Genomic DNA, 18,854 nt, shown 5'->3' on the forward strand with positions numbered 1-18,854 from the left:
TAAATGTGTATCAATTCACTTCTTACATGTACATTTCTTTACTATTAATAACTTTTGAATGATTTCATGAACCATTAACAGTTGCTTTAGTGGTTTAAAATCAGACTGATCTCATTGTTTATATGTAGACATTCATATGTAACATTTACAGGTACAGAAAAAAAAGTACTTTTTATGTTTTGATAGATGCTGAAATGTACAATATGGATGTACTGACAGCATCTAAAACAAGAGCTATAGCACTTATTTTCGTGGAATTAATCAGTTGATTCTATTGAATTTATGATCAATGATATTAAGGATTCATAATTTTGTACATCTGTATGTAAATGATTTATGTTTTAGATGCTGTTGATACATTATTGAATGTTTTTATGTCTGCAAACATTCATATGTACTCAAATGCTGAACAACATAGGCTACGTGAAATACGTACTCACATACTGGACTTTTTTGGTTAAAAATGATCCAAAATCAATTATTAAGCAAGTACATCCAAGCAGTGTTGAAAACTATCTCCTTACCTTCAAAACGGTAAGTTTGTATTAATGTTTTCTAAGGTGAGTGGTTCAGGTTGGTTGTCTGCGTCATAATGTCACGTCTGTACATTAAGAAGGAGTCCCGCCAATTCAGTTATATTGCGTGTGTGGATGCTGCAGCTGGCGGGTCATTTGTAGCCTCTTTTTACAGCAGCTGGAATAATTACGTTTCATTTTGAGAATAGTCTTAAATGGTGCATGATGGTAAAGAAACACATGCAAGTGACAGACACTAGATTCTATTCCAGTTTTTTGTGCATCTAATTACAGATATGTGGGATTACACTGTACTTACAACCATTTCAAAAAGAACACGTTCTAAGGAACATTAAATTAGTTTTGGAGGTTAAATGAACAATTTCTTTCAATTACATTCAAATGGTATAACAATTAGTGATTAGAGGACAGAAATTGAAATCTACAGCTAATACTGATTAAATACACAGTCATGCAATGTTGATGTTGTTAACATTAACAATTTGAGAACAAATATAACGATAATTTGCATGGTTTGACATACAGATCTGTAATCTATGGAAGCACGTTTCCGGCACTGAACAAAAAAATGAAAAAAAAAAAAAAAAAAAAAAAAAAAAGGTTATTGCAACTTATCTCACAATTCTGACTTTTTTGTCAGAATTGCATGATACAAACTCATAATTCTGAGAAATAAAGGCGAAATTGCGTGATATAAACTCACAATTATGTATCAGTTTTTTTTTCACTTAAGATCTGGACTTTATAACTTGCAATTGCGAGTTCATATCCAGCAAGTGCGACTGTATAACTTGCAATTGTGCATTTATATCTGACAGTTCTAAGAAAAAAAGTCAGAATTACCTTTTTTATTTTTTATTCAGTGGTGGAAATGGGCCTCTATAGTAATCTGAGCTGATTTTGCAATTGTTAAATTTAACCACCATTGGTAGTGCAATGTATTGTAAAACTTTTTTTTTTTTAGTTGGTCAGAGCAAAACTGGCAGACATGCTACTTGTTCAGATGACATTTTCCAGTGAAGCTTCTTTCTTTGGACATACTTCAAGAGGCAGTATCTGTAATTCTCTAGCAATTCTGTAATTCCCACACATACACCTCAAAACATTAGATTCATCCGTGCTGTTGCACAAGACATGTGAAGATAATTACACAAATAACTGCAACTGAAGGTTGCAAACAGAGATGGCGACAAAGAGGCAAAACGTACAGGATGCAGCTTTAAAATACATCAGTTAGATTAGATGACAAAGGATAAAATCATTATCTAACTCTTTACATTCCAGTTATCCGATTCAAGAAAAAAAGGGTTTCATGAGTTGTTAAATATAACAACCTATAACCTAATGCTATTTATATATTTTCATACATATATATATACAGCTACTTCTGCATCTGTGTCCATGCAGAAAGATTATTTTTATCCCTATAATGATGCAGTTGAGGATCCAGATACCCCGTCGACTTTAACTCATGTTCCTGGTCTAATTGTGGCTCAGTTGTTCTGTGCATGTTACTGCAAACAAAATAATTACTCCACCTCTAAAATGATTAACAGCACTAATTAAACTTGCTCAGTCTCTCTCCACCAAACACCTGCCCTGCAGAGTCCTGCTAAGATTTGCCTCCATCTGCAAATCCTACATTTCTTCTCTTTGAATGCTTCACTCAGAATACATATGATAAAATGGATTGACTTTAATTGGTAGAAATGTTTACCCACTCCTCACCAGGGTCTGAATCAAGCAGCTTGCTGTATTGTTTGCTTTGAAATAATTTCATGTGATTTCAGCTTCAGATTTCTGACTAATGGCTGCACAATCTCCTCAGATACTTTTTAGATAATATAATATGACTTCATGGTGGACCCATGTCCCCTGTTTTATCTTACATTGTATTCAGTATATATTTATGGCTACACTTAAATGTATACGTTTATTTTGATCAATCACTTTTTTCATTGTCAAGCTCCAGGTAAGACTTCTTTAAGGCACTTCACATGGTTTTATTCTATATTTAAATTTTTGAACTCATTGACAGGTGCTTACCATTTAGAAAAAAGCACATCTGGAGGTCAAATGAAATCTTACGAGAGCTGTCTTATTCATTTGAGAGGAGGTTTAGAGAGTTTTTGACATCTTTTGTCAGTATAATGTCCAAGTGCAGTTTAACACCTGGATTTTGTTACGTTCAGTCAATAAACATTAAATCGACTTTAAAACAGAACACTACAGTGTAGCTATAGGAGCAGTAGTGACTGGTAAAGTTCTCTTTCACAGGGTTCCCACACCTTGATTAACTTCAAATTCAAGGACCTTTCAAGGACTTTCCAGGTCCAATACTCTCAAATTCAAAGACTTAATATGGGGACACATTTTGGCAACGTACAACACGCTACTTAACGCGTAAATGTGCGAAACTAACAGAAATCAAGGAAGCTAGAATATATATATATATATATATATATATATATATAGGCCACAAAGTGTTGGCGAAAAAACACGTTAGTGGACCGGAGGGAATAATATGGAATGTTTTCCAGAAAACTTCTTGCACAAAATAAATTCAAGCACTTTCAAGGACCTGTATCTATGCATGTCTATGTTCGAAAACTTTCCAGGGCCTTGAAATTTTTTTTCAGATCCACAAACTTTCATGGATTTCAAGGACCTGTGGGAACGCTGCTTTCATCATCCTGTGGGACATTTTGTATGCATGTTACGTTACTTAGTATGATGTCAAGCACCACCTTTTCAGATGGATCATCCTCTGGCTTACAGGGCCTCACTGTGAGTGTTTTGGGCAACCGGAGAGATATCATATCTGGTCATATCTGCCATAGGTGGATCTCGAACACGAGATGGTGAAAGAGAACAACAGGTTACTGTTTGTAACCTCGGTTCTCTGAGACATCGAGTGGAGAGATCCACCAAGTTTGCCCTGCTTGCTGCATGAGAAACGAATATGCTCGCTGGGGATAGGTAGGGGCTTTATGCGCCCGGTCCCTTACCTGCCTTTGGACACGCGCTTCTGTCTGTCAAGCCAGACTTGGTGCAACTGGATGCTTCTGCAGAGGTCATGCACTCAATGTTTCAGAGAACCAGGGTTACAAACAGTAACCTATTGTTTTGATACAGCATGAATCTTTCATAATTGCTTAAATGCTCTATTATTCTGCCTGTTAACTTCAGAGGTCAGTCACTTCTTATCAGATGTAATTTTACTCATTTGTAGAATCAGATAAGTTCACATGTAACTCTTGTGAGATTGACAAGTAAATAGCCTTGAAGTAGCTTTGAAGATGTTGTGGTTAGACTGGCTAACAGTCAAACGTTTGGGAGTTTGAAGCATGTTTAAACTTGGAGATGATACTAAGATCTTTTGAAAATGTATAAAACAAAAGCACTCAAAGAGCAAAGAGAACACGTGAATCAGTATTTCATGTGCATGAATTCAGACACTGGTAAAGAAGTGTGGCTCACTACATATTGAGACACTGAGGACGTTTCTGGAAATGACTATGCTGCTTAAAGTACATTATGAAAAACCCTTTGTTTGGTTAAATACTCCTGCAACATTTTGGCTGAATTGTAATTACAAATAACTGAATGGAACCCAAAAATGTACTGTTTGCTTTGCACGTGACATCTAATGCATTCAATAACATTTAAATTCAAAGATTTTCAACTCCGTTTTAATGCATCTTGAGGAAGTGTCAGTGAAGACATTTTAAGACCCACATAAACTCTGTATAATTAAACAGCAGTTTGTCTTTATACCGAATGTCATGATGTTTATTGAGTTACCTCATGCAACTTTTAGCAAAATTTTTGTTAAGGGAACATAGTGAGCATTGATGGTCCCTGATTTTTGTAGTGGACTGTGTGACTTTTTGGGATTGAATGTTCCAATGCACCAGCAGGATTCTGTGATTGAGAACACCTCTAAATCAGCTGAATTCACTGATGAGTGTCCTAACACTGGACTAGGGGACTAAATGAGACACACACATAGTCAGAAGAGTAACAGAATACAATATGTGTAATTACCCACTTTAATGGCATAATACAACATTTATAAGCAGATTAAAATGATTTTCCTTGAATTATTTATTTAGACTGTGTTAATTTCTTACATCTGAAAAGTGCTATCTGCTAACGCCAAGGAAATACCTGAGTGTAAAACCATTTCTGAAAACAAAATATCTTTTTGAAAGAAATATTTATTTTGATTCCTTCTTACCAGTAGTCCATCTGTCAGAAAATAACTGAAACGCATGACTTTAATTTTCCATGAAGAATGTTAGTCTCCAACCACAACTGTAACAAACACAGCAATATCTAGACCGCTGGCATACGTTTAATCGCTGACGTGACGTCTGTCAAACGCCTGCACGGGTGAAAGAAATCAAGAAGCCACAAACCTCATTCACAAAACACCAGCAGAATCGATCTGTGAGTCGCTCATAACCGATTACATGAACTGCTGCGACTGTTCAGTACGTCGATTTACGTAAGAAACTATTTACACACACACACACACACACAGAGTTCTCCGTGTGGTTCATGAATGAGAGTCGACGTCTGAAGACGTCACGTCACTGAGTCCAGGGATCAAATGTACGATCACTCTTAAAGCACTTGATCAATTAAACACTGTTTTAACTTAATACAACCAATTAAACTGTGAATAAAGCAAAGTCTGCTACGTCCATTTATGCTGTCATTTTAGTATGATTTCTGTTTGTCTGGATGATAAACCAGCAGAAGTAGCATCTTGTGATTTCACGAATCTGAATTATTGCAAACTAAACTTTTTAAAGCTGTTGCAAATTACCCACTCTTTACATTTCATTTTTCAGAGCTTTTGGCAAAGGTTTTTACACATGACCACATTGGAGCGAGCATTACATTAGGATGTCGGGCAAAAACATGATTGACAGGAAGTACCGCCCCTCTAAATCCAGCCTGTGCGGTATGCTGTGTACTAGAGTTGCTGTGAACTACAGTCATTTCAGAAGTCGAAAGCTACGCCGATCAACAGAGCTAGATACGAAGGCATGCCTGAATCGCTGTGGTCTTTTACACGCAAATACTGCTGGGAAGGGGATGAAGGATGGCTTCTGCTTCAGGATGTCGTGTCTCTGTTTGCCCACCCGCTAAAAAATAAATAACTCAAAAGTGACATTATAAAAGCAAAAGGTGCTCGTGATTTGCATTTGTTAATGTATACATCTATCATAGCGTAAGTGAAACTTGTTAAAAATATTCACAATTCATACTTACTGAATTCAGTGCAAAACAAAGACATGTAAGGCATGACTCAAGAGATCAGAAAGAATTGGCAGTATGTGCGTGTTCGCCGTGTCGTTAACGTTTCATTTTACACAAACGTTGAGTTTTGTAGTGGTATTCACAGAGTTAGGGAACGCTCAAGACACCGGGATCGCACAGAGCAACGCGGGAAAACGCACAGTTTCAGATACCACAACAGAACTGCTCAAATTATCATCATAATGGGTGTAAAACGGTAAAGGGTACAGTAAAACCTGGACATACTAGCTGGTAAAATACATCTAATGATTTAATGACTTCAGAGAAAAGACTTTAGTCAGGACAGCGCTGTGTTCAGTAGAGTGTAATGTTGTTTAACAACAAACTGATTGTACAGCTGATGAGCAGACCAAACACTTCATTAAACACTTCTGAAATGACATGCGATCTGGGTTTATACAGCACATGCCATTATAACGACTGTACGTCGAGCTTGTTTTGTGAAATTCAGTATGTCATCTATCCTGACTAAGATCTATGATGATGCTCTGACCGGGAATACATCACCCATAAAAGAAAACTCCCATCATTTACTCGCCCTCATGTTACTCCAAACCCTCCACGGAGCTCAAAATCACTGTGCTGCTTTTTTCCACAAAAGCATACTTCTATGACACATTTATGATGTTTTTGGTCAGTAGATGTTATTGCTTAATGATAGACAGCAGCACGAACATTCTGCGAAATGTCTTTTTTGCTCTTCAGATGATGTTTGGAGCAACCTGAGGGTGAGCAAATAATGACAATTTAAATTTTTGGGTGAACTATTCCTTTAATATGGAGGATAATGCGATTCGCTTACAGCGTTTAAGCAATGTAGGTATAAAAATATAGGCATTTGAGACCCTGAATGAAGGCTGTGAAAGGTGTGACATGATCGTTTCGCCCAAGACCGTACTGTCAGCCACTTATACCCGTCTCAGCTGTGATTGATGCTTCTTTACACGTAAGCAGAACATTAAATAAGAGGGCTGTAAATGACACGTGTGGAGCGGAGCGCTGGAGCTTGTTTCGGGGATTTGAAAGAAAGAGCATTATAGTAGGGTTTCTTTGTGATGCCGCATTATGTGTTGGTTCTTTTCCGACGGCCGCCTGAAACCCTTCTTGCAATAGTCACACCTGTGCGGATAGTCTTTAGTGTGGATGGATATGACGTGCCGTTTGAAACCCGAAGCGTCCGTAGTGTTGTACTCGCAATATTGGCATTGATAGACCTTACGGCCGCTGTGCGTCTTCATGTGCTTCTTGAGTTCGTTCTGATGCCTAAATCCGCGCTTGCACCGCTTGCACTTAAACGGCAAGTCCTTGGTGTGAACGGACAGAATGTGGCGGCTTAGCGTGAAGGGGTCCGACGTCTTAAAATCGCAGTGCCGGCACTGGTGGATTTTATTCCCCTTGTGCGTTTCCGCGTGTTTTTTCAGTTCGGAGGGTCTGTGAAAGCCCTTCTCGCACACGTCGCACTTGTGCGGGAAGTCTTTCGTGTGCACCGAGATGACGTGCCGCTTCAGGTCGCTGGAATTGGTGCTTTTGTGTTCGCAGTGCGGACACTGGTGAGTCTTATGGCCCTGGAAAATCTCCGTGTGCCTCTGGAGCTCCTTGTCGTCGGCGAAGGCCTGCGGGCAGTGCCCGCACTTGAAGGGCAGGTCGGTGCCGTGTTTGCTCTTTATGTGAGTCTTTAAGTTGGACTGGTCGGCACAGCGGAAGTCGCAGTGCTGGCAATGGTAGGGCTTCTCGCCCGTGTGCGTCCGCATGTGCTTCTTGAGCTCCGACGGGTGCCGGAAGCCCTTGGCACACTCGACGCAGACGTGCGCAAAGTTTTTGCTGTGCACGGCCAGCAGATGACGGTTCAGGAGGCCCTGCTCGGCCGTCTCGTACTCACAGTACTTGCATTTGTGCAGCTTGGGCTCCTTGTCGCGCAGGATGAGCTTGTTGGAGCTGAGCGGGCTGGCCTCGTGATAGCGGCGCGTGTACTCTGTGTACTCCGGGATCTTCTCGTTCTTGATGATCAGCTTGTGGCTCTCCAGATGGTTGTGGAAACTCACCTTCTTGTTGGTGGTGAAGTCGCAGTCGGTGCACTGGTACTTCTTCTTGAACATGTGGTCCGGGTGATTCTTCATGTGGCGTTTCAGGAAGCCCCGCGATTTGAACTTCTTGCCACAGATGTGGCAGGGGTAGACCGTCAGGGGCTGCCCGTCAGGACCGATGATTACAGCTGGAACAAAGAAAGAGAACATGCTGAAAACAGACAACATTTTACTTCTGCAAGTGTATTTCAGAGTGAGACAGGACATCCAACAAGAAAAAAAAAACAGACAACTTCCCTTTTAAACATCAACTTTTGACAAGGCATTTTGACCAGACTGAGGGAGTTAAGTTCACGATCAAGAACTTCTTTTTTTAAGTAACATTATTACTTGCCATTATTGCTTTAACAGGGTCCTACAGTGCAAAAACTACTGCGACTATGAAAAAATATTTAGGAGCACCAGTGCGACTGACCCGATCAGCATATTTGTGTTTGTGCTCAGGGAAGCGACGAATGTTTCTACTTGCATGGTTTTGCAGCATTGAATAATGTATGTAAGACATACCTGTTGATTCCTTGAACACAATGTTAATCAGAATTCATTCACTGCTCAGAAAAACAGTTTTGCTCATTCCAGAGTTCTGCAAGCGCACGAATACTCTCATTATAACAAAGTTTAGACACTATGTAAAAAAGAGCATCACTATGAGAGCTTCATTGATTATATTCAAACTTTGTGAGATTGCGATGAACTAAGAAGAGTGACAGCTTTTAATGATCATTAAGGAAGTTTGAAAATGTGATACTGATTTAATACAACAGTTAATAAAAAAGTAGTTATTATTAAGTGACTTACATTGTCTGACTATAACACTATTGTCTGATCTTGCTCTATTTCATCAAAAATAGTTTCAAACAGTCACAGCAGTGCATCTCTACATCTATATATATATATATATATATATATATATATATATATGTACACATACACTACCGTTCAAAAGTTTGTGGTCAGTAAGACTTGTAATAGTCTTTACAGAAGTCTCTTATGCTCATCAAGGCTGCATTTATTTGATTAAAAATATAGACAAAAAACAGTAATATTGCAAAATGTTTTTACAATATAAAATAATGTTTTTTATTTTAACATAATTTAAAATAGAATTTATTCCTGTGATGAAAAGCTGAATTTTTATCAGCTGTTACTCCAGTCTTAAGTGTCACATGATCCTTCAGAAATCATTCTAATATATGGATTTATTATTAGAATGATCAATGTTGGATAATATCAACAGTTGTGCTGCCAAATATTTTTTGGAACCTGTGATTTTTTTTTTTTTCAGGATTCTTTTATGAATAACAAGTTTAAAAAGTACAGTGTTTATTCAAAATATAAATATTTTATAACAATGTAAATTATTTATTATTAACTTTTAATAAACTTTTAATTATTAACTTAATACATCCTTGGTGAATAAAAGTATTAATTTCTTAAAAAAAAAAAAAAATCACAAAAAAAAAAATTACAAATCGCATTTGTAGTCAAATTCTTGCATATTGTGAAAAATTGCAACAGATTTAAGAAAAGCAATTCAATTATATTTTACTAAACATGGTTAAACTTTACATTCACGATACATTCTAAAATGTATCATAACACCAGATTTAAAAGTAAAATATTGCAATTTTTCACAATATGCAAGAATTTGACTACAAATTGTTTCTGAACAAACACAAGTCTTCTAGCTGATAATTGTATATAGTTATGGAAATAAAGTTGTTATAACCAAATTAATGCATCTACTGTGTCTTATTGTTCTTGGTCAGTTTAAATTGCTTTAAATTTTAAACTGGCGAAGCTTAAAAATTCATGAAAAAGAGAACTGTGCTACAGATGAGTAACCACAATGTACCGTATACTGGGTGTTAAATTAGTTCAGTTTATTGTGTCTATCATCCACCTTTTTCTAAACGCCGAAGTCTCGCCCGACTGGAGCAGTGCTTTACATTTCTGGTCCCTGGTGTTTCTAGTCAAATTTTTTCCAAACCGATAATTTAACATAACCTGCACACATTATTTAATTTAGTTAAGTTATATAGAAAAAGTTTAAATTCAGTCTTCAGTCAGTATTCAAATCTTTTTTTCACCCTGTTTTAACATGGATGTCTATGGAGACCAGAACATGAAAGCACCCAAATGGAAGTTAGAATCTTTCATGCATTTTTTTTTTTTTTAATAACTGTAGGCTACCTAAAACACATTTAAAGGGGAAAAACATCATTAATATCAATACTTAGGTTGCTATCAGGGGGTAAATCACCTTTTGTCAACTTTTTATAAAGGTCGCATTACGTACAATGGTAGTCTAAAAACAAAGCCAAATAGTTATTGTGCAAAGTGACGTCAGAAAACAGTTTCTAGCACTAGCAGCAGATCATACCTGTCTGGCACTGGCGCGTCTCCCCTCTCCTCTTCTTCTTGATCTTTTGTTTAAGTGCTCGGCTTGTGCTGATGCTGTCAGTGATCTGCAGGTAGGGAGTGGCGGCACCATTCTTACTTTCTAGATTGCTTCCTGTGGGAAAGCCATGACTGGTAAGGGGTTTGGACATTCGCACGCTATAAATGCACTTAAAGGAAACGATATTGCTTTTATTAAAACTTTCATATAACTTTTAAGTCTGCGTTTACAGTGACCGATAGCCCAAAATGAAAATTCTGTCATCGGTTATTGCAGGGTTCCCTATTGGGAGTTTGTAAATCTAATAATTCAGCCATAAAAATGTAAAACTAAAATAAAGACACAGGATTGCAATAAATACATCAAATTGCAAAAGGCTGTGATTCAGTCTGATGTACTGCATTTGACTTTTTAAATTATACAAATATCTACTTATTACTTATTTACATATTTTCTTAAAGTTCACCCTGAATGTTGTCAAAGAGATGACAGAAATCTGAATCTGAGCTATCATATGTGACCCTGGACCACAAAACCAGTCATAAGTGTCAATTTTTCAAAATTGAGCTTTATACATCATCTGAAAGCTGAATAAATAAGCTTTCCATCGATGTGTGGTTTGTTAGGATAGGACAATGTTTGGCTGAGATACAGCTATTTCAATAGTTGGAATCTGAGGGTGCAAAAAATTCAAAATATTGAGAAAATCACCTTTAAAGTTGTCCAAATTAAGTTCTTTGCAATGCATATTACTAATCAAAAAGTAAGTTTTGATATATTTACAGTAGGAAATTTACAAAATATCTTCATGGAACATGACCTTTACTTAATTTCCTAATGATTTTTGGCATAAAAGTAAAATCTATAATTTTGACCCATACAATGTATTTTTGGCTGTTGCTACAAATATACACCAGCGACTTAAGACTGGTTTTGTGGTCCAGGGTCACATATGGCTTCACAAGACTGAAGTATGAGTATGACGGTATACGCTATGCTGAGTTTAGCTATTTATTTTATAGTTTTGGGTGGACTATTCACATGAAGCAATTTCTATCTCTGCCCACAATAAAAATAAAGTGAAGGACCATAAGCAGTCGCCCAGGCGGCAGGAACGAAGGTCTTGTTAACGGGTGTGTCCTCCAGCTGCGCTTCAGTGATGGCAGGAGCCTCTTCCTCCCCAACTATGACCTCCATATAAACCTGGTCAGTCATCTCCGAACAGTCTACATTCAGGACAAACAACAGCATAAACATAACATACATTTCTGATTTGCTACAAGCACACATAACGCTTCTTAAAGATAGCTGGACAACTCACTGATATCCTCCTCTCCTTGGCTGGTGTCCTTCACAGCCATGTAGACCATCTTCTCTCTGGGCAGCCTGCCTGAACCCGCCGGCTCCAGCGCCGTGTGCCCGTTGGGAAAATCGCTCTCTGCCACCACCTCCGTGCTGCCTACGACACAATCAGCACAGAGTCATGTTCAAGAGGACATGAAATGCAAAATCAAAATGTTCTTATATAAGGGGTAACTCCACAAATAAAGACACTTTCACAAAAGTTTCACACGTCAAAGCTAACGCCACATTTTAAGCACAAAGTAGGTTTTTATGTAAAGGCCCTGATATAATTCAAGTGAAATCAAGGCCAAAACAAAGTTCATTTAGAGTTCAAACAGTTTAAAACAAGTGGTTGGGAACTCCAACTGGGAACGCCCTTTTAGCTGCCATTGGTCAGTGCTGATGATGTAACAGGTGGGCGTGGCTCTGTGGCTCCACCTTCTTTGACATGGAAATCTTCTGCGGTTCATTTCTTGAATGATACTGCTTTTTCTCTAGTACATACCTACTGTATATGGTTATTTTATAAGAACATGGACAAGTTTGGAAAACTAAATCAGGATGCTGTGTTAAGAAGCAAGTGATCAGACGAGCGAAACAGAACCCAGGCAGCATTTTCACATTTTTGCATGACATTATGATTAACCAACATCTATTTTTGCTCATGTTAATAACAATATCCACTGTCATTCCTCAAAAATCAAATCTGGATCTGCAAAGAAACTAATTTTAAGCATCTTCATGACGACATGACATTTTCTAAACCACTGCTTCGAGACTTCGCAACGCTGGGAGTAACATGACATGACATGAGAGTAACTGCGATACAGATGATCATCTGAAATGCATACCAATTGTCAAACTACTACTGATTTATGGTGCTTACTGGTATTCATGCTGGTATTATGATGCTTCAGATTCTAGAGAGCATCTGATTGCACAAAAATTCTGATAAGAAGCTGAAGAGCCGACTCCTGCCATTTCAAATCAATTTCAATGTTGATTTCATTACTTCAACCAACAGATCTCAATTTAGCATTAACTTCACACAGGCGTCCTAGCAGAATAAACACCAGTGTAGCTCAACATATAAACATATTTCACAAAGTCTGACAACCAGAAAATGTCAAAGACCTTTTGTCATAATTTCGAACAATACTTCAACTTTATTTGTGAAATGGTGGCTTAAGTATCTAAATACTTTTTCGACCCCTTCAAGGGCCCTATGATTTCTGCAATGCAGAAAACACAGACGGAATCACAGAATCCAGTCATAAAAACTGAATTTTCTATATAATGTGGAATGTCATGGAATTTGTCAAACTTTGGATGAATAAATCAAAAGTACTACCATCATAGCATATACAAACAGAGGTCTTCACAGCAACCCATCAAAAGATTAACTTAAAGAAACTAAAAATATATTACTTAATGTAATGATAGTACCACTACTAGTAATAACAGTATTATTAAAACATTATTGTTAAGGAATATTTACCAGAAAAAATAAATTAAATTAAATTAAATTAAAAAAAAAAAAAATATATATATATATATATTATTTATTTAACAGAAAAAAGTAAATACAAAAGACAGTATTTCTAAAAATGAATGAATAAATAAATATATCCATTTTATTAATAAAACCAATTAATTAGAGATGCTTTTGATTATTAAAATTTCATGAAACCATGAAAATGGAATCCAGAAAATTAATCGAACAGAATTTGGTAAAAATAAAAAAAAATAAAACAGATTTCACATGGTCCTTAAAAATTTATTTTTTGTTAAACTTTCCATAAAGTGTTGTTCAATTGTGTAGGTCAATTAATTAGACATGCTTTTTTCACTTTTTTATTTAAACAAATGACAAATTAAATTGGAAAAAAACAGAATCCAGAAAAATTTAAAGGGAAAAAATGGAATTTGGGAAGAAAATAAAATGGATTTAATAGGGCCCTACACTTACACGTATTTCTCAACCTGAGAAACCTCAAAAGCGCTACTTGAACTGGTCGTCTTCCCTCAATGTAAATATACATTTTGCTTTGTTTGTTTGCCCACTTTAGCGTTCACACCAAAAGCATTAACTATGTTACCGTCCTGTTGGCGTTTTTCACAATCGTTAACCTTAAGCAACAATAGTGACTGCATGAGCAGCAGTAGACAATCAGCTTGAGGCAAAGCTGTGAAATGTGTTCCTTACCTATTTCCACATCTTCATCTCCATCTGCCTTAAAGATGTAAACTTTAATGACCTCCGAGCTGAACTCGTCCTCTTTGGAACCGTCGTCGTCCTGGCCCACTTCTGCACTGATCTTTAAGGGCGCGTCTCCAATGTCTAGCTTCTCCCCAACCTCATCCACTGCAAAGAAGCCAAACATCAAACACTGCTGTGGATCCAATCAATCTATCAATCCATGTAACTGCAAACTCACAGGAAATCATGAGGTAGTCCTCCGAAGTGCTCTTCACATCCTCCTCCTCCTCCTCCTCGTCCGCTTTAATAGTGACGTCAGATGGCATGGTGTCGTGCGACTGTATGACCGTCTCCGTGTCCGTCACCATGACCTCAGCGGACACCAGGTCGTGGTCCAGCGGGCTCTGATCGTGAGGCGACATGAGGTCGGCCACAAACACCTGATCGGGCACCGTCTCTTCAATCAGGTCAGCGGTGCCGCCCAGAGCCTCTTGGATGGCCACTTCGGCCCCCAGGATGGACTCGGACATGATGACGCCCTCGGTGGTGATGACGTCCTCATGACAGATGTCGGGCCCTTCCACCACTTCAGCCTCCAGGGCAGTCTCCAACATGATGCCCTCGTCCGTCACCACATCTGACACCATCACGGCCTCCGGCACCGACACCACGATGTGCTCGCCGTCGATGTGGGCCATGCCTCCCATCCCTGCGACTACTCAAAGGGTTGCATCAACATAAAAATGTCTGCATGAACATGAGACTTGCAAAGTCTTTCAGTGCAGTAGCTGATAAACATCAGGGTATTTTTCCATTAAAGGAATAGTTCACCCAAAAAATGAGTTCTGTCATCATTGACACACACTCATGTTGTTTCAAACCCATAAAAACCCACACAAATGAAAAAAATTTAATGAAACCCAAAAGATTTCAGAAAGCAAAGGTAACCAAAACATGACCCCAAAAAATCATAAAGATGTCATAAAATGAGTCCATATGAACCAAGCGGATTAAAACAAGACTTGCGCAGAGACACAATAGCTTTATTCACCTTTTTCTTCCTGTAAGAGTGGGCACAGCCATTTGTAAATTTTATGGATCTGGATTCCGGTCTCATTCGTGTCCAGCTATTGTTACAAAACAGCTCGTTTTGCTGCTTGATATTGAAAATATTATTAACCTTAATTATGAGCAGACAGTTTTACCGTTTACTAGCGGATAATCAGCTGGAAGTCTCACCCATAGGCTTACTTTCACATTGAAGAAAAAGGTGGACATGATAAACAGATGTGGTTACCTGAACTCATAAGGGGTGAAAAAGGTGTCAAACACTTTATTTTTATTTTTTAACTTTACAATAAAAAAAATCACTTTAATGAAGATCTACATTTCTCATTTCCACTCATGGAAATAACATGAAAAATATGGCACAGTTAAAGGGAACCCTGGGTATTAAGACTCGAATAACTTAATATAGCGTAAATGATGTCTTTTACTGAAATATGCAGTAGAAAACCCATGAAAGATTTACTTTATTTTTAAAAAAAAACAAATTGTTACATGGCATGTTTACATCTGTGATTGCTCATTTCCTTTTCATTTGTAAAGCTGAAATAAAATAAACAAGTGAAATTACAAACTGTACATTAGTTCCTTCGATATACATATGAATATAAACACGTACAGTCTGCATGTGCATATACTGTACATGGGATGGAAAACTAGCTCCCATTATCATATTATATCACAATCTTCACCTTTAAGAAGTAATATTGTCTTAGCACATATCACTCTTACAGACTGATTAAAAACAGTCAATATCTTACAAGCATATCTTTCTCCAAGGCAACGGCCGTTCGCGAGCTGAAATGAAATAGTTGTTGCACATTGCCGAACTAAATAAACACTGCAAATATACAGAAGAGTAATAAAACTGCAGTATTAATAAAGACCTATAGGTGTCAGCCATACACCATGACCAGACAATGGGCAGAACAGTATCAGTATTTTATTTTCCGAGTTGTGTTGCGGTAGAAATAGAGTTGTGCCAGTGGCTCACCGAGTGCAACCGTTCTACAGAATCAAAATAATGGCGCCCTCCATTGTCCTAAATATGTATATAACGATGTGGATTTTTTAACTAATGTAAATCTTTCATGGGTTTTCTACTACATATTTCAGTAAGAGGCATCATTTACATTATATTAAGCTATAAAAGTCTTAATACCCAGAGTTCCCTTTAAGTAGAAGATTTCTGTCACCTGATGGAAAACAAACACTTTGACCACTAAAACTAGTAGATGGCAGCGGAGGATTGTGCATTAGTTCATTAGCCATTTCCACTCGCTAATTTAGTTATTTTCACATGTTGTGCTTTTGGATTTATTATAAAATGACTTGTAACAGAATCCAATCATAGCAAGTCCTTGTCAATAATAGTAATTTCAGGAGTGACTCGTGGAACAATTTAGCAGATTCACTTCTGTAATGAAACACGTTTGTTACTAAGACAACCATTATTTGAAATGATGACAATTTTCTATTTTGGGTGAGCTAATCCTTTAAGTGTTGACCAATACGCTCAAGTACACACAGTAATGAGAGCAAAATGAGATGTACAAAAAAAACTGATGAAATCAAATGAACTATTTATTCACATACACCAAAATACAAAATGTGCATTGCCTACTGGCAGCTGGAAGTTGGAAAATATTTAATTATATATAATAATAAACCAAACGAATACATTAAATCATAATCCAATTATTAAAACTGACCAAATATTTACTAATTAATTAACTGACTCACTATTTGAGTGATGGTTCCTTACCAAAATCTGGCATTATCATTGTATGGGGCATTTTTAAATCCTTGTGCAGCTCCAGGATCCCTCCACCTTGATCCATTATCTGTGACTGTTCCACAATACTGTACAAAAGACCAAGAATTAAAATAAATAAAGGACTGCTGTGTTTAAAATATATATTTGATAAATAGAGAACATGACACACATGAAATGACAGAAAATCCATCACACTGAGATAATATTAATATTCATTAAACAATTCATTAGTAACTAATTCCATTGAAATTACAGGCATGTGGCTCTGAGAGTAAACTCTTGTATTGCTATATAACAAACCTTCACATTTGACAGTAGTTCCCTTCACATAAAAGCATCACAAACATTAAGCAAATCTGTGAATCGGGCATCTGGGAGGAAAGTGTCTGAAAGAAACAGAGGCAAAGAAAGAAATATTATGTTTATAATATTTTATGTAATTTAGAGACTACCTTAGGGAGACTTTAACTACAACTTCTTGTTTGTGTTTCCAAATATAAGAAGTGGAGAAAAATAAAAATACAATATGTATTAAAAAATAAAACCTATATCAAAGCAAGGCAGCAAAGGAAAATTGTAGTTTATAAATGTATACATATATGTGTGCCACACATTGTCATTTAAAAAGCTAATTTCACAATGAATTACCATAATAATAATAATAATAATAATAATAATAATAATGCACTTTTAGAAAACATTATGTATAGATGAAGTAACACTAAGGTGGCTGGTCATAATTATATACTGTTAATACTATATTTTAAACTTGTTTAAAATAATTATTAGACTAATTTAAACTTGAGAAATGTACAAAGCTACAATGGGATTTCCAACATGATGTCATATCTCTCTATTTGAAAAGTTTAGAGTCCTTGAAAAGACGAAATGTAACGTAATATTTTCAGCCAATGGGTGCAGTGTCTGAGAGAGTGTGTAAAATCGTTGTGAGTGCTTTGATCAGGGCAGTGATTATTATGATGATGTAAACTAGTCAGAGCAACCGGAGGCGAATTTACGAACCCTACTACGACAAAGGCTTGACTCATGAATATTAATTCTGTTACGTGCCCTGACGAGCCATTGCAGTTACCACGCAACGTTCGAACGTCATAATTAATATTCATGAGACCAGCCTTCGCCATAGTAGGCTTCGTAATTGAGCATAACCGGCTCGTGCGTGACAGAGTTTCATTAAAACAAAATTACTATCGTTGCACCGACTCGTTACAAATAAAAACCTATAAAAATACAATATTACGCTTTAAAATCCACTTTAATACACTCGAGGAAATCGGTTTAGACGCAGTTAGAGGCTTGCGCAAATGCAGCCGCGTTACTGCGCCATCTTGCCCTCCGCCATTACACTACATGCTAAACGGCTAATAGCATCAGCTAACTAATATGTCAGTCCGTAAATGAATACAACACAAGCCGGAATATGACACAAACGCAAAGCCCAGGTGCACTTTCTGCATTTGCTTCGTAAATGACTGACTTTTGCGCCAGAAGCGAGGCGCATGATCGCTGTAGGGACTACTTTTGCGTATGTTCCCGCTAGCAGGAGCGCGCACTGGGCGCTTCCTCGAGCCTGAGCACAACACAAGGCTCAGCCAGGCCCACGCAGGCCGACTGGGCCGACGGCGACCATTTTATAGACATGCCGCACAAATTCAAAACGCTTTACCTACTCCGCGACTGCCTTCGGAGCGTTGAAGAGTTTCGGATCCCCTCGAATCTGTCGTATTTTATTATTGTTAATTTTCCAACGGTAGCACTACTGCGGCCTGTACATTGAGGATCCTCGAACGCTCTTTTCCAGGCCTGAGCCAATCACGCTGCTCGATTCGTCGCCTCAGCCAATCGGACTAGTCGTTTCTAAGCCTCAGCCAATCAGAATGTTCGTTGACAACAGCAGAGGGAGGGGCAGAGCGAACGCGCTGCGCGCTTTACGTCACCTCATACGATAACATTGCGCTTTCTGCCTAAATAAGTTGCAATTAGCGTGACGCTGTAGGAATAAAATGCACACATTTAAACAAAACACATGTACTGCACATGTATTTTTATTAGGTTTAAAAACAGTTTCTAATGTTACTGTTATTTGCCAAGCACA

The 18,854-nt window shown here is 37.5% G+C and overlaps 1 protein-coding gene across 3 annotated transcripts; it reads right to left on the reverse strand.

The window, feature by feature from the left end:
• Nucleotides 1–4,815: 4,815 nt before the first annotated feature.
• znf711 (zinc finger protein 711) lies at nucleotides 4,816–18,603 on the reverse strand. Of its 3 annotated transcripts, none has more exons than XM_051128164.1 (9): nucleotides 18,430–18,603; nucleotides 17,039–17,124; nucleotides 16,727–16,824; nucleotides 14,135–14,614; nucleotides 13,903–14,061; nucleotides 11,674–11,811; nucleotides 11,441–11,578; nucleotides 10,335–10,466; nucleotides 4,816–8,079 (listed from the first exon to the last, which is right to left on the reverse strand). In XM_051128164.1, exons 3-9 carry the CDS (start codon nucleotides 16,800–16,802, stop codon nucleotides 6,902–6,904), a joined length of 2,301 nt encoding a protein of 766 aa, XP_050984121.1. In that variant the 5' UTR covers nucleotides 16,803–16,824; nucleotides 17,039–17,124; nucleotides 18,430–18,603; the 3' UTR covers nucleotides 4,816–6,901. The 3 variants fall into 3 exon arrangements, with proteins under 3 accessions (XP_050984121.1, XP_050984120.1, XP_050984122.1); XM_051128163.1 differs by having other exon boundaries at nucleotides 18,426–18,602; XM_051128165.1 differs by having other exon boundaries at nucleotides 14,135–14,611; nucleotides 18,426–18,600.
• Nucleotides 18,604–18,854: the final 251 nt, after the last annotated feature.

This window comes from Labeo rohita, chromosome 14, assembly GCF_022985175.1.
Source record: "Labeo rohita strain BAU-BD-2019 chromosome 14, IGBB_LRoh.1.0, whole genome shotgun sequence".
Taxonomy (NCBI): domain Eukaryota; kingdom Metazoa; phylum Chordata; class Actinopteri; order Cypriniformes; family Cyprinidae; genus Labeo; species Labeo rohita.